At 35.3% G+C, this 25,516-nt stretch overlaps 1 protein-coding gene across 1 annotated transcript in view; it reads left to right on the top strand.

The window, feature by feature from the left end:
* TTC21B (tetratricopeptide repeat domain 21B) overlaps nt 1-25,516 on the top strand; it is an 86,431-nt gene that overhangs the window by 51,633 nt on the left and 9,282 nt on the right. Inside the window, exons 20-26 of the mRNA XM_008063028.1 lie at nt 9,766-9,954; nt 11,054-11,164; nt 12,285-12,366; nt 17,834-17,984; nt 18,173-18,334; nt 20,652-20,847; nt 24,581-24,805. Coding sequence (XP_008061219.1) covers nt 9,766-9,954; nt 11,054-11,164; nt 12,285-12,366; nt 17,834-17,984; nt 18,173-18,334; nt 20,652-20,847; nt 24,581-24,805 — 1,116 coding nt within the window. The remainder of the gene's footprint in view (nt 1-9,765; nt 9,955-11,053; nt 11,165-12,284; nt 12,367-17,833; nt 17,985-18,172; nt 18,335-20,651; nt 20,848-24,580; nt 24,806-25,516) is intronic.

Genomic DNA, 25,516 nt, shown 5'->3' on the forward strand with positions numbered 1-25,516 from the left:
TCCAGTCTGGGCGACAGAGTGAGACTCCAACTCAAAAAAAAAAAAAATAGATTCAGCATTCTAAATAGATTTTAGACTAATAATTTTAAAATTTTTTCTGTGTCAATTTGGATGGTTGTATGGTTTTGTTTGTTTGTTTGTTTTTGAGTTGGAGTCTCAGTGTATCACTCAGCCTGGAGTGCAGAGGAACACTCACTCACCACAACCTCGACCTGCTGGGCTTAGGTGATCCTTCTGCCTCAGCCTTCCAAGTAGTTGAAACTACAGTCGTGCACCACTGCACCCAATTAGTTGTTTGATTTATTGTAGAGATGAAGTATTACCAAGTTATCCAGTCTAGGCAGTCCTCTTGCCTCCACCTCCCAAAGTGGAATTACAGGTGTAAGCCATCGCGCCTGGCTGGGTGGTTGTATGTTTTTAAGTAGTTTGTTCAGTTCATTAAGTTGTCAAATTTATTGACATAAATTTGTTCATATATCTTTTATTTTGAATGTGAGTACTGTAACAAATTTTCTCTTTTACAGACCTGATATTAGTAATTTTATTTTCCTTTTTTGATAATCAGTTATTCAGGGGGATATTATTAATATTTTCAGAGAATTAACTTTTGCTTATTCTGATTTCATTAATTGTTTTCTTTTAACCTTATAATTAGTTTCTTTGGCTTTCTTTGGATTCGGTTTACTGATCTTTTTTTATACTCTTGAAATAGTATTATGTTAGGTAATGAATTTTTAGTCTTTGTTTTTTTCTTATTCACTAAGGCAATAAATTTCTTTCTAAACACTGCTTTAGCAACATCTCACAAGTTTATTATTATCCACTTCAAAATATTTCCTCATTTGCACTTTGATTGCTTTGGTCATTGGCTTATTTGAAAGTATAGGGTTCAGTTTTTAAGTATAGTGTTCTGATTTTCTTGTTATCTTTTTGATAATGATTTCTAGTATAATTGTACTATCAAAGACATACTTTGAATAATTCAGTCCTTTGAAATTTATTGAAGCTTGTTTGACATTATAATCAGTTTTGGTAAAGGTTCTGTGTGGATTTGAAATAATCTGTTTCTGGTAATACTAAATAATTAGTTCAACTATATGCCACTTAGGTCAAGTTTGTTAATTGAATTGTTCAAATCTTCTCTGTCCTTGGAGTTTGGTTTCTATTGTTGATGTGTTTGCTTGCTTTTGGTCTGTTTGTGTATTTGCTACTATGAGAGGTATGTTAGCCTTTCATGTGAATTTTCTTTCTCCACCTATTCCTGTGTATTTTTGTTTCATTTATTTAGAATGTATACTATTGAATGGTGCATATTTAGAATTATAAGATATTCCTAGTGAATTTACTTCTTTGTAATTACAAAATGGCCTTTATTTCTAGTCATGCAATTTTGCATTAAGACTCCTTTATCTGGTATTAAGGTAGCTATTCCAGCTTTCTTTTGGTTAGTGTTTCCATGGTGTATCTTCCACATCCTTTTACTTTCAGCTTTCCATATCCATTTGTTTAAGATCTGTCAGCATATAACTATTTTTTTTCTTTTTTGTACTCTGACAATCATAATGTTTTCATTATAATATTTATTTTGTTAACATTTAACTTTTTGCACTCAGATATCCCCTCTAAGGGGGCATTGTAAATCTAGCAAACCACTGAGATATCCTCTCTCAGGGACTGGTGATTATACAGGACAAACTTATGCAGGCACAAATTTTCCAAAATGTACATTTCCTTGAAGTTTTCCATTCAGATTGCATGAAAAAGTAAAGAGATGGAATATATAATGAGATATGATCAGTGAGTAGAAAAATGGTTTTGAGGAATCACAAGTATATCCTTCCACACCTTTTTCAAACAACAGAGTGGATAATAAATTACACATTATTAATGTGAGAGAAAGAAAACAGGACGGCATTGTCTGCTTGAATAGAAAAACTTCAGGTGGAAGATATCAAACAAATTACTATCGCACAACAGGTATAATATCAGTGAGCCTGCAGTACATGTTAGTGATTGTTCGACACATTTCCACACTTTAGAAAATTATGATATAAAATTTTGATTTTTTTTGTCATAAATAAGTTCCTCAATGGCCAAAATGTCATTATAAGCCAAATGTCATTACAATAAAATGATGGTTGCAATGCTATATATTTAATAAGTGATTCATTTTTCACTATTTCATAAAAAAGTATAATCAAGTTGCTGGTAGGTGTTCTGTGAGACATCTCCTTGTATAAAGGGTTAATAATAAATTATATTGAATTTATATCTGCTATCTGACAATGTATTTTCTTTTTCAACTTTTCTTTCTTGACTTTTTTCTGGGTTAAATTATTTTTATTCCATTTTTTTCTCTATTAGTTTGTTATTTATGACTCTTTTTATTATTTTTCAGTGTTAGATACATTACAATACCCATCTTCTTCTTATCCAAATTCCATTACTCTACCTTTGACTTTTTCATTATTATGATTATGCATTTTAAATTAGTTGCTTGAAACTTTGTCTATAGTGAACACGGTAGTGTCACTACTGTGTCAGACACTACTACAGTTCACAGTAGTGCCAGACACAAAAATTTTTAAAAGAATTCTTTGTCTAATTAGCAGGTAATTATGAGATAGCTAGGAGTTTTATGTGAAAAAGTCATTTTTATGCACATCAGCACCTGTACTTTTTATATAGTATTTTGTGATTTAGTTCATATTTCACCAATCTCCCGCACTTCCATTTGATATATAAATATCTAGATATCTAGCACACAAGTCTGAATGTTATTTATAGAACTGTCACAACCAGAGATAGAACTTCTGTAAAACAAGTTGTTGCTTTTGCATATTTCGTTTGCTTGTATAGGAACCCTCAAAAATCTGGCAATGAGAACAAAACAGTATCACCTCAAGAATGCTCGCTTTCTCAGGTTCCCATGATGTGGTATTTATTGTAGTTACTTCACTTTTTATATCCAGAGCTGACACACAGCCATGAAGTGTCAAAACCTTGAATTGGTCATTGACAAAGATGCTCAAATGCATCATGACAAAGCTCTTAAGAAACAATAACAATTTATGATTTAACAAAGATTGAATATATGGCATTCTCATTCCATTCTCTTCTTGGAACCACAGTACATGCAAAATCAGATATTAAAAGATTACCTTTTAAACATTGAATCAAGAGTAAGAGCTGTTTATGGATTTGGGTGCCTTTCTTTTATTACATTATACCAGAGAAACGAAATAGTACCTCATCCCTAGATAATTCTTGACAAACTTTAATAGCTCTCAATTCCTATGCTTCCATTAACCATTGCGCTCTGTTCCCCTTATAAATAGATGATTTATTTTTGAAGTGGTAAGTCTTGTCATGTTGTCAGAGTCTATAGGTTCTCCATCTTACTTAAGTGATTTTGCCTCTCTTTGCCCTGATGCATTATGTGCTGATTTTATACCATAATACTGAGAGAGCCAGTTTTACTTCCCCAAGTTCCTTTGATGCACTTTAATGTTCCCCATATAGGATTCATAATATTGGTTTGTTTTGCCTTTTTCTAGTTTCTGGATATAGAAGTGAAATGGTGTTTACACATTTATGATCACTTACTTTCTGAATGCTTTCCATTTTCAAAAAAAAACTTCCACTGTTTTTATCATCTTCAGTTTATTCTATATCTGTGAGCTCCTGTTTTATGTTTGTTGGAAAGCACAGGTCTCTAGGGTAAACAGACAGCTTGTGTATTACTAAGCTCACTTTGCAAATGAAACAGCGGCCCGCAGAGCATATTTGCCCCATGTCATACAGCTGCTTAGTGGAAGATCCTGAAGTAAAACACAGAGCACCTCAGTGCTAACTCTGTATACTTCCTAGGATACCACAGTACTGGCCACCTTTCCACTTTATTTTCATGTATGCAGAAGAGTTCATCATTCTGGAATTAATTTATCAAATGTTTTGATTTTGAGCTTTAGTTTACAGTGGTGTGTACAAGTGCATGTATATGTACCAATGCTTCAGTGGCAGTGCCCCCCAATTTTTTTATTCTAGTTGTGAATTAATTAAATTTGGACTATTACATTTCTGTGATTTCTGTCTAGGTTTATGATATCATTAAAATATATAATCTTCAATAATGTTATCTTCAATAACATTATCCTTTTTTTTTTTTTTTTTTTTTTTTTGAGTTCGAGTCTCACTCTGTTGCCCAGACTGGAGTGCAGTGGCTGCTCCCAGCCACCGCAGCCTCGACCTGCTGGGCTCCAGCGATCCTTCCGCCTCAGCCTTCCAAGTAGCTGGAACTACAGGCATGCGCTACCACGCCCGGCTAATTTTTTGATTTGTTGTAGAGATGAGGTCTCACCTGCCCAGGCAGATCTCAAACCCATGGACTGAGGCAATCCACTCACCTCAGCCTCCCGAAGGCGCAGGATTACAGGCTGAGCCACCGAGCCCGGCTAATACCTTATCCTTAATTGTTGGCATCTTTTAATCCTTATTTCTAAATCACAAGATAGACAATTATACCCAACCCTAGGTTAGCTACCAATAGCTGCAAGAAAAGTGTAATTTTGATAAGTTTAGACTTTTAATACATTTTAGAAATGAATTTGGCTTATCTCACCCCTTTATGAATATCATCAGTCTCAGTCACCCTGATTGCATGAGACCCTGTGTTATAAGAGAAGACACATCAAGCAAACCAAAAAAGAACTATGGCTAGGCAGTACCAGCAAGCCAAACTCTGATTAGTTTTAGGTTTATATGTTGCAGCACAGGAGTTATTCATCTTTAATAAAATCTGAAGAACCATAACATTCTTCCCAACTATATCATACTATGAATTCTGATAGACAAAAAGACAAATACAAAGGTGTAATTCAAGCAAAAAGGTGTGAGTAGAATAAAAATTTTTTATATATGTATTTATTCAGCAACTATTTATTGAGCTTCTCCACATTATATAACTTAGGAGTTTAATCATGGTGTTTTTGCAAAATTGCTAAACATTTTTTGGCAGTGACAGAACTTGTAAATTTAGGAGAAACCCAAGTGTTGTGAATTTTAATTTCTAAAAATTTCAGACTTCCAAAAGAGCTCCACATTTCTTTATCCCTCTCTATCGTATTTTATCCCCCTCCTTCATCATCTTCTGCCTGGATTATTGCAGTAAGTAACCTTCTGGTCAATCACATCTTCTTCTAATCTCTTTTCACACTAGTTCGTTCTTCACAACAACACTATGGTGATAATTCTCAAAAGCAAACCCGATGCTATTACCTCATTGTTTATAAACATGTTGTAGTAGCTTTCCATGGCCTCTAGGATAAAACGTAAATTATGTAATAGACTTACCTGTTCTATGTTCATTTTTTTCTTCTAATATCATTTTTTTCTTCTAATTTTTGGATCAAGCAATGTATCCCTTATTTTCTTTTCTGTATGTTTTGTATACCCTATTCCATTTCTTCATTCTGTTTATTTCTCCTAAACTCACTGGCATCTAACTACTAGCCATTCTTTAAATCTCAGCTGACCTCTAAGACTGAGTTAGGGCTTCTGTGATGTACTCCCAAGGCAACCAGTATTTTCCAGCCATAGAACTCTTCATAATCTACTAATTCTTTGTCTTTTTTCTTGTTAACATTAGAGTTTCCATGAGTGCAGGCCTGGTCTTGTGTTTTGTGACCCTAGTAAATGCTTTTCTTGTAGTAGGCCCTAATAGTTTTCTGTAACAAATTACCTCAAATTTAGTCAATTAAAACAATACACACATTATCTTATAGCTTTTATGGGTCAGAGCACAGCTTGGCTGGGGCCTCTGCAAGGATACAGGCAGGGTATTGTCCAGGGCTAGGTTCTCTTCTGAAACATGTCTGGTTAAGGGTTGGCTTCCAATCTCACACAGGTTGTTAGCAGAATTCATTTCCTCAAGGCAATGAGACTGAGGACTGCTCCTTCTGGTTGCTGTTGGCTGGAAGGAATCCTCAGATCCTAGAGGTCCACAATTCCTTACGTGGTGGGCCATCTGATCTGACCAGTTAATTCTTCAAAGCCATTAAGGGAGAAAGTTTCTAGAGTGAGTGAGTCTGCTAGCAAGACAGAGTCTTATATGATGCCCATGATCACAGGAATAACATCCCAATCCGTTTGCCATGTTCTGTTGGTCACAAGCAAGTTCCACCTACACAGAGGAGGCAAGGATCATAAGGGCCACTTTAAAGTCTGTCCACCACAATAGGTGCACAAAAATTTTTGTTAAACTGAAAAAAAAATCATAGATTATTTTATTTAATTCTGTGAACAATTATAGGAAAAAATCACTTTTTATTACATTCATAATCTTTTCTGTGAAAATAAAATCTAAATCAGAAATAATCACTGTGACATAAAACGCTCACAATTGTATGACTATAACTATAATTTTATACATTCATAATTAATATATACAGATTATGTTTTTGTTTCTTTCATTTAACATCTAGATTTTTTTCAATGTGTATGTAGTTCCATATTCACCATATAAAAATAATATTTCCATTTAATTGGTATATTTTAGTTTGAATTGATATTTTGTAACATATGTATGCAATAAAGCTACTGCAATAAATAAGAAAGAATTAAGTCTATAAAATAAGATGATTATATCTATACATTATTCTTTCCAAGGATTTGGAGGAATTTATAAGTATGTAATATAAAATAGGAAGGGGTAGGAAAAGTAGATGTGTTGACAATTAAGGCTACTATAATTATTGTAGCAGATAATTAAATTCAGCTCTGATCTTTCTGGAAACCATGGAAAAACAGAATTGAATCACTTCAAGAAAATTTTATTGCTAATGCAAATTTTTAATGAAAATATTCTTAATGGTTATTGTATATGCTCTTTCAGAAATTGAGATTCTTTTATAAAATATCTTAAGAAAATGTAAAGTACTATTACTCAAAAAATTTCCTAATTATTTATCTTTAAGAAAATGGGGCCAGGCACAGTGGCTCACACCTGTAATAATTAGTACTTCTGGTGGCTGAGGCAGGAGGATTGCTTGAGCCCAAGTGTTTGTGACCAGCCTGGGCAACATAGTGAGACTTGTCTCTACAAAAGAATTAAAAAATTAGCTGGGTGTTGTGACATGCGCCTGTAGTCCCGGCTACTCTGGAGGCTGATGCTGGAGGATCGCTTAAGCCTGTGAGTTGGAGATTGTGGTGAGCAGTGATTATGCCACTGCATTCCAGCCTGGACAGCAAAGTGAGACCCTGACTCAAGAGAAGAGAAGAAGGTAGGGAAGGGGAGGGGAAGGAAGGAGAGGGGCAAAGCATCACACAAAAATGTAACTCATAGATACGTTTCTCTAGAGAGCTAAGCTAATGAGGTACATACATTTGGCTTTCTGAGATTTAGTTGATGCAGAGATAAAACTCAAACTACTTAGAAAATGAATTGCATATCTTGTAGACTTAGTGTGACCATATAATTTATTATTCAAAATAGAGTGCTTTTGAAAAGATAAGAGGACAGGAGACAACAAGTGTAAACATTGAGACTGTCCTTAAGGGTCTAATGATATCAGCGCTTACATTATTGGGTAAAGGGGCAACTATCCCCTGGGGGTGGTTTGCCAGGGACCTCTATCACAAATATTTGTTCTACTTTCTCTTCCATTTTCACTTTCTCACCTTTGCAATTCGAAGTTCAGATGCAAGACAGAGTAGAGCCATAAATGATGGGACAAAATGCTTGGAGGCCTCTGCTTTTGAGTTTATGTCCTTGTTGGGGGAGGGACCTGAGGATTTCTCCGTTTTTGACTTTACTCTCCTGATGACCAAGTGATGGCAGAAGAGGACATCTGAGTGTATAGAGGTGCAGGGATGCAAGACCCCTTCTTCCAGACACATCATCCTATGTAGACCAATTGTTTTCTGAGTTTTTTGACCAGGAGCATGTGTCCATGCATGTATGTGTCTAAGATGATGAACAGGTATATGTATATATGTAACACCAAACACACAGATGTACATACTTATGTAAATACACATTAATATAACCAAAATATAAATTTTATGAAGCAGTGTTAATCTTTACCACATATCATATATACTCATATTTTCAAACAACTTCTCTTTCACTTCCAAAAATATGCTATTAAGACCCCCCTCAACCTGTGGTCTAAAAAAAATTATCTGCTTTAAACCATCTTCATTGAATACCAATTGTCAACCAACATTTTGACAGGCGCCCCCAAAAGAGTGCCTTGTGTGTAGCATAACATATGGCGTATGGTGGGCATTTACTATTTGTGAAATAAATACATAAATGTACTAGTGAATCATTAGCCATAGCTCAAAGTTAAATTTTATTTGTGAAGGCCTAAAACATAGGGATTATCTGTCCTCAGTGTTCCAGAAACCAAATGTATGGGTGGAAAGACTGATACTCTCAATTTAGCAACCTACTCTTCATTCTTAACCTGGGAAAGGTCCTCACCTCCTTTTTTTAGACTGTGTATATATAACAAAGGACCATAGATACATACACCATCAATAGACTAACCCTTTCCCCATCATTAGACATTTAGATTGTGTCCAGGTTTTTCTTTATTTATTGTTGTTACTATTTGCTTTTACAGCAAATAACAGAGATTGTTTTTCCTTTATAACAGATAACAAGTTTCCTTTTTTCCTGCTAATTATGCCCTTAATATTCCCAAGAATGGAAGAACCAAGTTCATTAGTTTTACTGCGTTAGATGTGTTTTGCTAGGATGCTTCCCAGAAAGATTGGACTAATTTATATATCATCAGTATTATTTAAATGGACGTATTGCCTGAAACCTGCCAATATTTTATTTAATAATTTTTAGAAACGTACTGTTTTATTAATGTAATAAACATTTTTAATTATTATATTATTGCATCTTGATGGCTTTCCCAAGTATTTGATTTATGGTTGCATTTCCTCCATAGTGAGTTTCCTGTGCACCCTTATAATAGTGGGAAAAGACTCAATAATGGTACAGTATTTATTTGGAAAGATGTACAATAGGGGACCCAAAAAAAACAGGAATTTGTTTATAAAAATTATGTACTTATTCTTACATGTTTAAATCTCAGCCACCTTCAAAGTATTCTCCGTTTGATGTAGTACACCTATTGAGACACTTTTTTTGCTGCTCAAAACAGTTTTTGAACTGTCAATTTTGATACATTTTTAAATGCTTCTGTCGTTTATTATTTCACCTCTTACACATCTGCAAAACATTTCCCTTTGGGGACTTTTTTCACCCAGGAAAACAAAAAATATGTGGCTTTGGGTGAGATTGGGTGAATAGGGAGAGTAGGTCACAGGGCTCATGCCATTTTTGACAGAAAACTGTTGAACACACAGTGCAGCATGGGCAGGTGTGGAAGAAGAACCAGTCACCTGTTTGCCATAACTCAGGACCAACCATCTCAAAACATCAAGATAAAAACTATGGTTGACTGTTTGATCTGGAGGAACAAATTCCAAGTGTACTACAAGTGGCCTGCTCTCCAAAAGATAATTCTAGGGCTTTTGGGGGTCCTCCTCATATACATGCTCCATTTGCAAACAAGCACATGTTTAAAATCTTAAAACATTTTCCTTGGATCAGACTTTGTTAGATCAAGGGCCCATAATGTCTAAGTGAAGCGTCTGTAAAATTATGCTATGTGTGAGTTACTGAGAAGTATTTTATTTCCTATCTTTATTCCTTTTTTAAATTCCTTTTTATCTTTTTTTTTCTAGGCTCGAGAATTACAAGCTCGGGTACTAAAACGTGTTCAGATGGAACAGCCAGATGCAGTTTCTACACAGAAACATTTAGCAGCAGAAATTTGTGCAGAGATTGCAAAACATTCTGTTGCTCAGCGAGACTATGAAAAAGCAATTAAGTTTTATAGAGAGGCTCTAGCTCATTGTGTAACAGATAATAAGGTCAGAACCTTTGTAAAATTTTAAGTACCTTTTATTCCAGATGTCACTTAATTTCCCCAAATGTAAAATTCTTACCAGCTTTTTTATATAGAGGATTTTGAAAATTTTTTATAACAAAATACAAGTTAAAAAAATTAATATTGTTTCTATAAAACTTTCAAAATACTTTTTATGATATCTTAAATTAAGATATCATAAAATTTATAATAGAAAAAGTAATATAAAGTAAACTTGCAAGCTCTTTGTTTTTAATATCTATACTTTATTAGTCACTTTAAAACAATTTCTCAATTACAAATAAATATCTGCGTTTAAATGATTCAATTCAGTATTCTAAACAGCCCCTGTACATTCTGTATTTCAGTCTTGGTACTGAGGATACAAAAATGACCAGACCGAATCTGTGATCTCCTGTGGCACAGTGTAAGAATAGATGTGTCATATACGTATATACATGGCTGGTTATATAAACGAAAATGTTACCCTGGCAAGATTTCAGAAGATCTGGATACATGATTAATTTTTTTAAATACTCTAATTAATGGCTAAGCACTTAAGTAAGTGATGCAGAACAAAAGACAATTATATTCTAGAGTTTAAGGATTAAAATCAAACATTTTCATTAATATAGTTCTTTCAGATAAAGGGCAGAAGCTGCCTTTAGTAAGGTATAGCCAAACAGGTACTTTTTCAGTGATAGCTAAAAGAGTTGGAATCCTAGTTTTAAATCTGAAGCATACCTTAAAGATGATATGCCAGAAGTTTTTTACTTAGCAAGAGAGAAAGCAGGTTTAGAGAGGTAAAGGGGCTCAACCAGGCCCCCTCATGGAGAAGCTGGGACTAGATTCCCATCTCTTGGGTTTAAGATCAGCACTCCTTTCACAATACCTTATGTCTCTGCTTTTCAAGTGACTTTTTGTTTTTCCTCTAGTCTAAGAGAACATAGAGATAGGACTGTCTATAGAATTTTTGTGTATCATACTTGGCGTTTTGATTGAAGTAACTTTTGGCCACCTCAAGTTTATCAGTTTTCAGATCTTTTCCTCATTCACCTTTTATTCCAAAACAGTGTCTGACTGCTCTGCCTTTTGCTCTGTAGATCTTGTTGGAATTGGCACGGTTATACCTGGCACAGGATGAGCCGGACGCCTGCCTGCGGCACTGTGCACTACTGCTCCAAACTGACCAGGATAATGAAGCTGCCACCACAGTGAGTCTAGGAGACTTGAATTCTATAAAAGCAGTTATATTTTAACTTCCAAGTGAAAGTCTCAAATTTTACCCCATAGAACTAATACTAGATGGTGAGGCATGATTTAGGTTGACTTTTGGAAGAAATAATGTACTTCTAACATTAGAACATTTTAGCAATAAAGACCAAGAATCGTTAGCATTTTATTTATAAGAATGATATAAACCTAGGTCAGGCCTTTACTTGCCCTTTTGGGTCTAGTTAATTTTTCTTTATGCCTAAGAGATGCTGGGTCAGGCTGAGTTCATGTGGTAAAACTATAATTTACTAAGGACTAACCAAACTTTTAAGTACTTACTTAGACATACTGGACTAATTTAAGAGTTTCGGTGGAACTTTTGAAGTTACAGAGGAAAAAAATCTTTGTGTATCATTCTAAGGCTGTTTTAAATAGAGTTTTGCTTTTTTTATCTTATTTTTAACCTGGATTAAAGCATTTGTTAACTGTTCAAACAGCTGCATGGTTGACATTTTATGAGGTTCATTTAAAGTTATTATTGTAGTTAAGAAGGATTTAAGAAGTCTCCCTTTTAAAACGTATAATAAGAAAATTTCTGTAGGTATTGCTCATTTTACATTCCTTTAAAATATTTAAGATTTGTTTTGTTTCAAAATCTTCTCACTGGTGTTTTAGTCAAAATTCCAGTGAGGTGTCTTTTCTACAACAGTGCAGAAAATGTACAATCCCTTTCAAATTTCTTTTTTTTAAAACAACCGCAAGAAACATTTTTTGATAAAAATACAGTTTTGCAAGTAGAACAATCTGTTTTGCATCTTTTATTATCTTCTGTTCCACTGATCCCCAAGGCAGTCTGCTCAAGGTGTGCCTGAACTTTATATATATATGGTTTTATTTTAAAGATGTGGGGTACAATTCAGGATTAGGTATACATGTGGACATTGTATAGGTAACGTTTGGGCCTCCCTTTGGTCCTCAATTTGCAATGGCTCCTTTTTTGTAAAACTGTCCTGCCTCATGTTTTTCATGTGTATTTTTCTAGTGCTAAATCTTGACTGGACAAATATGCTTTGTAAAAATATATGGCAGTATTTTTAGAGCCAACTTTTATCTTTATAGATGATGGCTGATGTCATGTTCAGAAAACAGGACTATGAACAAGCAGTGTTTCATTTACAACAACTTTTAGAACGCAAACCAGGTAAATACCCACTGATTATAATTTTTCAATCGAGTCACCTCCCTTTCTCCTTTCTTCTCTGTTTAGGAGTTACACAATTGAGAAAAGGACAAACCTAGTAGAATTGGGCTCTCTGCTTACTCCACACATGGGCTTGAGTAACTGAAATGGCTGTAAGGAAAGCGCATCGCTGTTAACTCATCTTACTTCACAAATCTCCAGTGGCCCTCAAGAGCTGCCTGGCAGTCCTACTGCATTTTAATAATGTATTCACTCACTCCAGCCACTTTTCACACTTTCTCCTGTTCCCCAAACCTCCAACACCTTTTCCCCCCTTTCTTGCCTTCACTTAAAAACCTTGCAGCTTACTTCACTAACAAAATATGAGCACCTGGAAGAAAACAACTCCATTTTCCATCACCAAATTTACCCACTCCCCAGCATTTGTCCTTTCCAGGTTCATGACCCCCATCTGTAGTCCCATATATATGGTCTCATCTGATGTGTCCCAAACATGTACATCCAGCCCTGACTCATATACAGTTCTGCTGTTTGCATTCCCATTCAGATGTCTAAGAGGATCTCAAACTTAAACATTTCTAAAATAGAACACTGGATCTTTTCCTTCTTTCTAAATTTATTCTCCCTCCATTCTCATCTCATTGAATGGCATCATCACTCACCATTTACTCAGGCCCCAGACCTCATGGTGATCTTTGGCTTGTTTTCTCACATATCGTATTCAGTCTTCAGCAAATCCTTGTTAGTGCTACCTGACCTATATCAAGAATCTCATCACTTTTTAAACCCTCTACTACTAACATCCTGGCCTAAGCCATTGCCATCCTTCACATAGATTATTGCAGCAACCTCCTAACTCATCTGTTTCCATTCCTTGCCTCTTAAGAGTTTAGAAATGCTTTGAGCTAAATTAGCAGAGACCCCACCCCCCCCCAAAAAAAATTCAAGCCTAAAAAAGAGTGCCTCTTATTTTTCTCTGCTGTAAAAGAAGTTTAAAAGTAGACTGTGCAGTGAATGACATGGAGCTTCCATGGTACCATCATGAGACCTGAGTTCTGTCTTTGCTCTACTGTCATCAGCCTGAATTCTACTTTGAGCATCACTTCATGACCCACAGTGACCACTGCAGCACTTGACATTGATGTTCCTGGGCTTGGATGGGGAAGGTGTACGTGGTTCTCCCAGTGTATCATCATTTTTTCTTTGACCCTATGCACTCTGATGTCCCCTCTTAGGGGACATCATAAATCTAACAAACCACTCGGATGTCATCTCTCAGGGGACATAAAGAGATCAGTGGTGATTATACAGGACAAATTTATGCAAGCACAAATTTTTTCAAAACTGTATATTTCTTTGAAGTTTTCCATTCAAATTTCACAAAAAAGCCAACAAAGAGAGATTTGGAAAATATACTGAGAATGATTGATCAGTTGAGAAGTGGTTTTCAGGAATTACGGGTGACTCTTTCCACATCTTCAAACAACAAACTGGATGATAAATTACATATTAATGTGGGAAGAAGAAAATGAGACTGCATTGTCTGCTCGAATAGAAGAACACCAGGTGGAAGACATCAAACAAGATGTCTCCGAGTGCAGAGGGTTAAAAATCACCTCTATGGCTGCCAAGGAAGGTGGGAGATGTTATCTCTTAGCTACTTAAACATGATGCCACTTAGACCAAAAACAGAATTCTAAAATCTGATTGTAAAGAAGAAAGGGACAGCAGAAATTAGGTAGGCAACAGCCCATGCTTGAGACTTTTATTTTGCTGTTTCCCTCTCTGGAATATGCTCCTCCCTAGTGTTCATCTGGGTGCTGCTTCATTTTCATTCAGGTCTTTGCTCTGGTGTTGCTTCTTCCCTAGAACACCTTTCCCCACCTATCCCGTATCAGGTAGCACCACTTACTGCTCTCCATTCTTTTTTTAATTTGGTGGGGGGGGGTTGCAGTTGAAGGAGAAGAGGCTCATACCACTTAGTGAGGGAAACCTATGAGGAAAGGCAGGATTTGTCCATGAGGCAGATCAGATTCCAGTCTGATGGATAACCAGTCAGTGAACAGATGCACCAGCACAGCTATCCTTCCCTGATCCTGTCAGTGTGAGTTGAGAAGTGCATGGGCTCAGAAAGGATGGTGTTGCATGAAGGCTGTGAGCCCAGGAATTCAAGGCTGCAGTGAGCTAGAATCACACAACTAACTGCCTTCCAGCCATGGTGATAGAAGGAGACCCTGTCGAGATAGAGACAGAGAGTGAGAAAGCAAGAGAAACAGGAAAGTGGAAAGAGAGGAGAATGCTCTCTATTTTTTTAGACTGTTTTTTTATTTGTTCGGTTTTTGGGGGAGGGGGGTTGCTTTTCTAATATTTTTTGTTTGTGTATAGCCTTTGCAGTACAAAACAAAAAAAGCTATAATTTATAGAACATAAGCATCAGGTAGCCAGAAAGTGTGTTGTCTGTGCTGTGTTTCCAGAATTTAGAATAGTATCTGACTGAGTTGGTGCTCAATGAATATCGTGTGGAAAGGAGAATGGGGAGAGACTAGGAAGGAAGAGAAGCAGGGAGGGAGGAAGGAGAGGGGAGAAGAGAGGAAGGTGGGAACTGTTTGAACTAGAAATGACTGTATGTTACCTATGGTTACTAAAAAGAGTTTGAATGGCAGGGGAAGTCCTAGAGCTATGTTTAGTTCTTCTAAACCCTAATGCCTTCATCTCAGGAAGGTGCCACCAGCAGTCAGAGTCGCCTGTCTATGGCAGCATAGACACAAAAGTGGTTTTACTTCAAGCAGGGCAGCTCAAAGAACCAGATAGGCTCTACATGTTTCCTTTACTCTGGCTTTTAATAAAAACAAGTTTGAATTTAGAGAACATCACTTTGTACTTCAAAATCAAATATCCCTAGGTAAAGCAAAGTTTGAAAGGAAAAAAATGTGGTCTGTTTTTGTAGTAATATTTTAATTTTTGTTTTTCTACGAACATTTTTCCCACCTTTGTATACCACAGACCATTTTATTTGTTTGTTTGCCCTGTCTAGTCCAGCTGATACTTAGATATTATTTGAAAGAGTGCTATTAGTGTTATTACCTAACAACCTTTCCTCTTCTACTCACTTTGAGTCCAAAATGTGGGCCTATCTCCCCACCCATATTGCCAAACCTACTTTTATTTCTTCAGGCCTGTGTCATTTTTTTTCTGGCATTTCTACCTTGGGCTCTAGACTTTTTGTCCTATTTTCCTAAGAACTCCCATTTAAAGGTAATGCAAGTAATTTTTCATTCTATTCTCATTTCACAGTCTTTGCCTTTGAGGCATTGATCTAACCTTGTTTCTTATAAAACAGACTTATTTCTTTGTGAATATTTTAAAGCCATTCTCAGCGATATCGCCCTCACACGTTATAGTTTTTTGAAGATTTGAAGAAGTCTTCGTGTGTCATGTGGATATTGTCTCACCTAAGTTTCTGTTACTTGGCAGAAAATTTGTCATCGTAACTATTTTTAAGTGTATAGTTCAGTGACATTAAGTGCATTCACATGATGTGTGAGCCATCACCATTATCCATCTCCAAAACTTTTTCACCATTCCAAACTTTAAGTCCATACACAAGCTCCCCATTCCCCTCCCCAGCCCCTAGCATCCACCATTCTACTTCCTATCATTTCACTATTTTTTTAGGTACCTTATGTAAATGGTAGCATTTGTCCCTTTGTGTCTGGCTTATTTCACTTACTATTATATCTTCAAAGTTCATCCATGGGTACAGTGTATGTCAGAATTTCTTTTTTACAGCTGAATAATATTCCTTTGTGTGTACATACCACATTTTGATTATCCATTTGTTCATTGATGGGCATTGGGCTGTTTTTACTTTCTGGCTATTGTGAATGATGCTGCTATTAACACTGGCTTACAAATATTTGTTTAAGTCCCTGCTTTTAGTTCTCTTGAATATATATTCAGAAGTGAAATTGTTGATTTATATGCCACCTTCTCTTTTCTTGAAAAATAGGATCAAGGGATAAATTACTTTAAAAGAGTTTTGTTTGTTTGTTTGTGTATATGTTTTAATTTTAGGAATTTACCCTAAGAATGTGTTCAGAATAGCTACATTAGGATTTTCCCAAGTCCCCTAAAAATTCCTAAACCTTGAGAGCCCAAACACCTAAAAAGCACAACTATAGAGAAATAAATAATGTGAATCACCAGTGAAATAGACTTATGTAGTTGTTAAAAATCATGTTTTGGGCTAGGCGCAGTGGCTCACCCTGATAATGCCAGTGCCTTGGAAGGCCACGATGGTAGGATTGTTTGGGACCAGCCTGGATAGTATAGCAAGACCCCCTCTCTAAAAATTAGGTGGGCTTGATAGTGCATACCTATAGTCCTAGCTATTCAGGAGGATAAGGTGGGAGGATTGCTTGGGCCCGGAGTTCAAAGTTACAGTGAACTGTGAGGTTGTAGCAAGCTGTGATTGTGACACTGCACTCTAGCCTGGGTGACAGAGCAAGAACCTGTCTCTAAAAAAAAAAAAATTATTTAATCTTATCTTGGAAGGTTATTTAATGGCAGTTGGAAAATGGTTACTGTTTAATATTGATCAAAATCAACATTAAAACCAATCAAAAACTACTCCAAGTGTTACTCCAATTTTGTAAGTATGTAAGCAAAGATTAATTTTTTTATAAATATAAGCAAAGATATGTATTTCTCTGCTTGCAGTTATATATTTATAAATTGATTTTTTAGCTCATAAATATATGAAAGAAGGCACACTAAAATGTGATACTCTCTAGCTGGGAATATGAGTGATTGTTTTTTCTTTGCACTTTTCTGTATGTTTCCTTATTCTCTAAAGTGTCCATACATTACTTTTATAATCCTAAGAAATATTTATTAAGCTTCTCTCAAGGCTGAGTATGTTAGTGATAAAAGAGAACTAGATAGAATTGGGATAAGAAGGCTTTCTAGGAGACTGCCAGGAAACTACCAGAGACCAAAGAACTGAACTAATTCTTAAAAGAAGGAGAAATAGGATGAAAATGCTGGGACCAATATGTTAAGGTTATAGTGTAGTAAGCTAGTGTCTGATATCTGATATGGTAGGTATATACACATATTAAAGAAAGCCTGGAATAATATTCCTCATTGCCCACTCCAAACATCATTGTCAAGTTCATTATTCTCACCTCCTTAAGTAAAAATTACAACAAATGTGCATTTCTCTAGATTTTCCTATTTAGAACCTTATCTCCTTGTGACCAGCCCAGCCCAACCTATATCATGTAGTAGATCATCCAGTTGGCCATACATTCTCCTTAGGGACTTACAGCCCCTGAGGCATTCCTTTACTTATGTTTAAGTTGTACTTCATTGCAGTAAATTGTACTTCAGTAAAGTTGAATTATAATCATCAAAACAAAAACTATAAAGTGTTGCCAATATCTGAATCAGTATTATTTGCTTCTAGATAATTATATGACATTATCTCGTTTGATTGATCTCCTAAGAAGATGCGGAAAACTTGAGGATGTCCCAAGATTTTTCTTAATGGCTGAGAAACGTAACTCCAGAGCAAAATTGGAGCCGGGATTTCTGTACTGTAAAGGACTATATCTTTGGTAAATCTAATGGCAAATAGATCCTATGTAATAGCTTTTCTCATTGTCAATCAAGTAGAATAAGCTTCTCTTTGTAATAAGAAATACTTATGTTTGAAAATATTTTTATTGACCAAATAGATTACAAGCTAGTATAAATTTTGTAGTCAGTGACTGAAATAAATACTTTTTATTAAACATCTAACAAGGTATACTGGAGAACCAAATGATGCCCTTCGACATTTTAATAAAGCTCGGAAAGATAGTGACTGGGGCCAAAATGCCCTTTATAATATGATAGAAATCTGTTTGAATCCAGATAATGAAACTATTGGAGGTGAAGTATTTGAAAACCTGGATGGAGACCTAGGGTGAGTACACATTATTTTTTTAAAAAACAAAACAAGCAAATAAACAAGCAAATTCTTGGAGATAATTGGCAGGGATACTTTACAAAAGGGAACTTAATTCCAAGATAGCAGAAATGAAAGGTCAGGTGACTAAATCATTGCTAAAATAACTATTCTCTGAAATAGACATAAAATGCTTTTAGGTTTCTAAATCAGAATAGACATGCTATGAAGACAATCCCCTAATTACTCTGTTGAAAATAAATTACAGAATTTAACAAGTATGGCAAAAATTGACTGCAAAATAGTAGTAGCTACTTAACAAATGGTAGTTATTTGCCCAACTCTGTGCTCCCTACTTTATATGCACTATCTCATTTGTTTCCTACAACAGTATTACAAAATAAGCCGAGTCAACTTGTGTATGTGATAGTAGTAATGGAAGCAATATTGTAGACTGAGTTATACCTGACCTCAAAGCTCCAGCTGTTAGGCGCTATGGTGGTACACTGCTGGTAAATACTTATATTTCTGTCAAACTGCCTTTGTTGCTTGTCCTCTCCTAAGAATTGGGCAGATCATGGTGGGGGTTGTATAAGGATGTAAAGGGATATAAGGTTGTTTCTGCCTTCAGGAACATGTAATTTACCTAGATGGCAAGACAATACCCGGAACTGTTAAATCTACAGCAAAACAAAAATGGGATAAAAGTATTAAAGGAGTTCATAGGAATCATAGCAGTAGATAGTACATAGTAATCAGGGGAAGATGCTTGGAACTGTAGGAGAAAATTAGAACTAGGTTGCTGAGAGGTTTCAATGACAGATTTTGAGTCTTGGATTACAGAGACCACTGAAAGTTTTAGAGCAAGGAAGTGGCATATTTATTTTGTGATGGAGGTAACATACTTTAATAGAACTGTAGGCTATCCAAGTAGAAATCTTGTGTAAGCAATTCAAAATATAAAACTAGAACTTAGAAGAGAGGTCACAGCTGGAGATACAGATTTGGGAAACATCTGTGCAGAACGAATAGTTGGAACTCCATGAATTTCCTCTTTGCAAGTAGAACGTAGTAACAGAAGTCTGAGAAGTAAATTCTGGGCATGCTAACATTTAAGGGGTCTGGATGAGGAAGGAAGGTTAGAAAGGGGCAATCAGAATGGTAGAAAGAGAACTAAAATTGTACAGTGTTACAGAAGCCAAAGGGAGGAGCTTTGAAGAAAATAGCCAATAGTGTGAAATGTTTTAGATAAGATAAAAAGAACTGAGAAAAGACCAATGGCTTTAGTACTTTGAGTTTAATTTCTTTTTGTTAATTGATTTATACGTGTGTATATACCTGTTTATGTATAAAAAAATGAGAAAATTGCTATTCAATATTTAAATTGTTCTACTTGAAATTCACCTTTTGACACATACATAATTTCTTTTCTGAGAATCCGATAGGCAATAGAATAGATTTATATGCCTGACAAACTTAGATTCAAATCCCAGGTTTACCATTTATTAGCTGTTTGATCTCTGGTAAATTACTTCACCTGTGTGAGCCTCAGTTTTCCTGTATGTAAAATGGATTCAAAATAGATAGAATAAAATAATACTGTACTTGGCACTTTATTTTTCTTCCTTTTTTTCCTTTCACTTTCCAAATAGATATACCATTTGATAGTTTTCTGCTTCTACTTTTATTCTAGTTTTATAGTAGCTGAAATGAACACATTTACTATATGTAGATATTGCCCAAATTTTATCTTCATTCTAGAATAAATTAATGCTTAGTGGTGTTTTACTGAGGCTATGTTAATTGTAACTGTGCTTCACTTTGCATTAGAAGAGAATGAGTGACATTCTTCACAAAGGGTTTTTTTTTAAATTTTAAATATGTGGGTACAATTCAGGGTTACATATACAAATGTTCATTATGTAGGTACCCTTGTTGATGAGGTGTCCCCCACCTATCCCACTGGCAGTTTCCCACTACTGTCGCCCCCCCCCACCCCGGGCAGCTTCCCACTACTGCCAATCCCTTTCTTATAGTATTATGATAGTTGCTCAAGGTCCACTTATATGTGAGAACATGTGATACTTGGGTCTTTGTTTCTGTGATAGATCGCCATATACACAATGGAATATTACGCAGCCACAAAGAAGGAAAAAATTATGAACTTTGCAGCAACTTGAATGGACTTAGAGGCTATAATACTAAGTGATCTATAGCACAAAGGATTTTAAATGAGTAACCAAAAATCAACTAGTGTACTCTAAAGCTCTGATTCTAATATCAATGAATTGTATTATGAGTAATAAACATGTTATTTATTTTTAATTGTCTATAGTAATTCATCTGAGAAGCAGGAGTCTGTACAATTAGCAGTGAGAACAGCAGAAAAACTTCTTAAGGAACTAAAACCTCAGACCGTTCAGGGTCACTTACAGCTTCGTATAATGGAAAACTATTGCCTAATGGCTACCAAACAGAAATCTAATGTTGAGCAAGCATTAAATACCTTCACCGCAATAGCATCATCTGAGGTTAGTAGATTTTATTTTTTAACTTCATCTGTTACTTTTCCTTGGTGGTGTAGAAAGATGTATTTTGATTATTTATTTACTTTCTGAAGATTGACTTCATTATTTTTATGTTTATAATAAAAACAATGTTTTGTTTGCACATGTGGAAAAGGAAAATAAAAGCTTAAGAAAACAGTAAAAAATATTAGATATGTCGTTTGCCATAATTTTACATAATGTCCTGTTTCCAGAAGTGACAGTGTTGTTGATATGTTATTGATAAATTTATCTCTACCAGTGTGTTAAATTCTAGAGAAGGAATTCTTCAGAAGTGCAAAGTTAATTCTCAAGGAAATGACTTTATCCTCTAGAGAATTTCTGTGTTGTACATCTAGCCTAAGTTAACTCACTAAGTGGAAATAAACACCTAGCTGCCTTGGTATTTCACCTTTCCACTTATGTGAACTTGGAATTTTTCCAGCTCTAGGGACTGAGATCAATATTGACAATTATAATTCAGTCATTCAAATAGTGATGTTCTTACCCACAATGAAATAACCTCTTTCAATCTTTCATTATTATTATTCTTGTAATACTATTAGAAAATCAGAGGCTTTCTTTTCTTTTCACCCTACTCAAATTCACCCCTTGGTTGTTTTGCTTTCCTTCCCTCATGCAGTGCTGTATTTCTTTAATTCCTTTCCATTAAGAAAGGACTACTAGGTTCTCTTTCCATCAGTTGGTAATAGCTAGTTCAGTTGCTCATTAGATTTCATGTTTGTTCTTCTCCTTGAAAACTCATCATTTTGTGTCTCTTAGAAGACATACAGAATTTTGCTGTGTTTTCTGTGGTTCAGAGGCCACAGTGGTAACAATAAACTCCCTAAAACCTCCTGCAATTATGTTTCCCCTCACCTTCCAGGACCCTGGAGGAGTTTGAGATCTCAGGGGTTTGGGAGACCTATAGCTCCTGTTGTGGTTTGGATACAAGTATCCAAGATGGCAGCTTTATTACCGCTGTAAACCACACTTGGAATAAAATAGCAGGTAGCATCAGCAGTGGTAACCCTCTAAAGCAGTGCCCTTCTGCAGACATTGAAGAATTAATGTTCTCAAGGGTCATGCTCTGTTGAGTTGGCTTTGTGCAGCAGATGGATGACAGCTGCTGAATGGAGAGCAGAAGTAGGACAATCATGTAACTCTATAAAAAGCCGTAAGAACAAGAGGAAGCACAATCTCAAGTCAGGTGCCACAACTACTGAATGCTGTGAAGGCCTGTTCTGTCACATAACAATGAGGGATTTTATTTTGAGTAAACCGATTATTCCTGCTGTGGAGCTTAAGAGAGAGAGAACAGCCAAAAGCAGTGAATGAATGATATTACAGCTCTTTCCTAGAAACACTATGTCAATTTTCTGTGTTGATGAGACTGCATTATTTTCTATCATCCTTAATATATGTGGTTAGTAATATACTATCTTCAAATCTCTTTACTAATCCATATTATCCAAATATTAACGTGTGAGCTAAAGTTTCATAAACATTGAATTTTATCTCACATTTTAAAATTTTAACTCATAGGCTTCATATAGTCAGTTTAACATGTATTCATTAAACAACCAGTGAGTACTAAGCATAGCGGGAATCACAAAGATAAATAATGCATGGTTCCTTTTTTCAAGTGTCTCATTGTCTACAGAAGATGAGGCAAACATGCTGACTATAATGACTGTACTGCAAAGCAAAATATGTTCTAGTCTGTCCTAGAATTGCAGATAAAAATGCTGTCGGAGATGTTGTAAGGAGAGTTTTGTGAACAAAGTATGATTTAAGAAACAGATATGATTTGAAGAAACAAGATAAATTGTATTTTAACAGGCAGAAATAAAGAAAGTGTGTTCTAGATAAAGGGGAAAATATGAACTAAGTCAGAGAGGTGGAAAAGCACAGGGTATGTTTGCAACCCTGAGTGTCTGTCATTTAGAGGGATTGAAAAAGAGTTCTGAACAGGAAGTCATGGAGGAAATGGCGGAAGATACATTAAGCCCAAGCTGAAGTGTTTTCACTGCATCACCTTGAACCATAAAAGTGAGTTGTTTATAATAGAGCTATATTTTCCACACCTGAATCTTCTGCCATCTAAAGTTATTGCCGTTTAAAGTAACTAAGGGTGAGAGAGAGAAACTGGCCATAGGTCTTAGGATGTCTGCACCAGAAAAAAAAGACATCATGGTCTAATGCAGATCTAATGCAGGACTTGGGTTTGCAGTTTTAGAAACTATTTCCCAGTTCACACAGGAGTGATCAAGTCGTAAAGAACTGATGACATTCTAATCAAACTCAAGATGTGTGATTGTGGTTTTAAAATCAGAGACTTATTTTTAAATATGTTGTGTGGGATATTTTTGTGCATGTGTATAGTTGTGGGAGCTTTTCACAGGAGCCTTCTCTTCTTAGGCTGTCTAGAAACTGGCTGACAAATACATAGTAGGACTCTGTTTTCTGTCTTCTTTTATCCCACACGTCTTCAAAATCTAATACCAGTTGGTATTTGGCACTCAAATGAAACAGTTTTGCTATATCTTACCTAGGGGAAAAGATTGTATATTGGAAATTAATTGATAGACATAGAATTAGAGCCAAGGAAGTTATGTTCCTAAAACCTGTTTCATAAAGCCCTAGTGAATTGTCCCTCTCTATTCTAGGATTATTTCTGACTTCCAACTATGATCAGTATTGAACTGAACATTTTACCACTCTATTTCCCTTTTACAGTATTCCTTAATAGTTATCAAAATTTGCTATCTTACAGTGCACCTTTATTATATTCATGATATTACAATTTCTAAGTCACAGTTTCTCACCCTTTATTTGTATTTTAAGCTGAGGCCTTCATCTTTTTTTATAAAAGCGTCATAATCCCTCTGTGGAAATTTAAGAAGCAGCCTAGCTTAATCAGGGACATACACATTATTGCTTTCATGAGTTAGTTTTATGGATAGGTCCCTAGTGGCCTCTATTTTAATACCAATTTTTATTAGCCTATTGGTTTCACAGAATAACATTTTCTGACTTTGAACCCTATTGAAAAGATGATCGTGCTTTATAGACCCTCCCAGGAAGCTGCAGATTCCAAATCTAAGAGCATATTTTAAGTCATGAATTTATTTTATATAATTTCCAAGTGATTAATTGTGTGCCTTACTCATAACCTTTCATTGTTCAAACTTTATTGGGAGAAGAGGTTTTGAGTATAAGAAGAAGGGAGGAACAGAGAGCAATAGAAGTCAATATGATAAGGATTATAACTCATTGTTTGTTATTCTTCTTGAACAGGTAAAAGAACTAAAGAGCTAAAATGTTATATTGAAATGCAAACTGCTCAATAAGGATTTTACTGAAATGAAATTTTATTTATTCTGTTTCTGTACATAACAAAAACATAGTTGTTTCAATTCCATTGAAGTTGGACTCACTAATTGTTAGAATTGTGTGGTGATGGCATCTGAATGGTTGCCATTATCTTGAATTATCTTGACCACACATGCCTGACCAAGATTTTTTGATTATTTGAGTTTACTTGATGTGTTAAATAATGACCATAACCACAGTTATCTGTATTGAAACTAGAACTAGATTCCACAGTCTAGTTCTTATTATGCTATGTCACAGTTGCTGCTTATCATGTGCTTTTCTTTTAAACAGGACATTTATATTTGTGTATGTAGTGGTCTAAAAATTTATTTTCTTATAGAAGGATCATATCCCAGCACTCTTGGGAATGGCAACAGCCTATATGATCTTGAAACAGACTCCAAAAGCCAGAAACCAGCTGAAGCGGATTTCAAAAATGAATTGGAATGCTATTGATGCTGAAGAGTTTGAGAAGAGTTGGCTACTACTTGCTGATATTTATATTCAATCAGCAAAATACGACATGGCAGAAGAACTATTGAAACAGTGCCTGCGTCATAATAGAGTAGGTGATTGAAGAGTAAAAAATAGTTGTTAACTTTTGTTGCATACACTTACTATCATAGGTGTTATAGAGCATTGGTCTATGTCCAAGAATTCCTGTGTATTTTCTGAAGAGTAAATGTTTATTCTTAGGACAGTAAGGAAATAAACATTAATAATAAGAAATAAGCCATTTCCCCTTGCAAGTAAAAAAAGAGAGAGAGATTTATAGTTTCAAGTTTCAGCTATAGTGCTGCCCTACTTAATAGAAAGTGTTTTGGGAATGTCAAGCATTCACTTGTGATTATCCATCTCATCCCAGAACTAATGAAAATTGCAGAACAACATTAATTGCGGACGTCTGTCCCTCCTATTAAGAAACACTCTTGATGAATTTACTGCAGCTGCATGTCATTTCCACATTATTAGAATCCACTATGCATAATATATTTTGTGGGGAAAGTCTTTTCAGCTTTTAATTTGATTTATTTAATAAAAACTCCTTATTTTTAGGTATAAAATTGAAAATTATAAAACCTTAGGATTTAAGGTTTTTTACTAACATGTTGATGTTTAATCATAAAAAGATATTTTATAACAGTATTTATTTTTTCTTTTTTATTTATAACTTTTAGTTTTTTAATTTTAAACATGTGGGGTACAATTCAAGGTTAGGTATGCTCATGTAATAAAATGTTCATTATGCAGGTACCCTTGTTGATGAGGTGTGCCC

The sequence above is a fragment of the Carlito syrichta genome, unplaced genomic scaffold (assembly GCF_000164805.1).
Source record: "Carlito syrichta isolate Samal-C Ts95f unplaced genomic scaffold, Tarsius_syrichta-2.0.1 Scaffold306482, whole genome shotgun sequence".
Classification (NCBI taxonomy): Eukaryota; Metazoa; Chordata; class Mammalia; order Primates; family Tarsiidae; genus Carlito; species Carlito syrichta.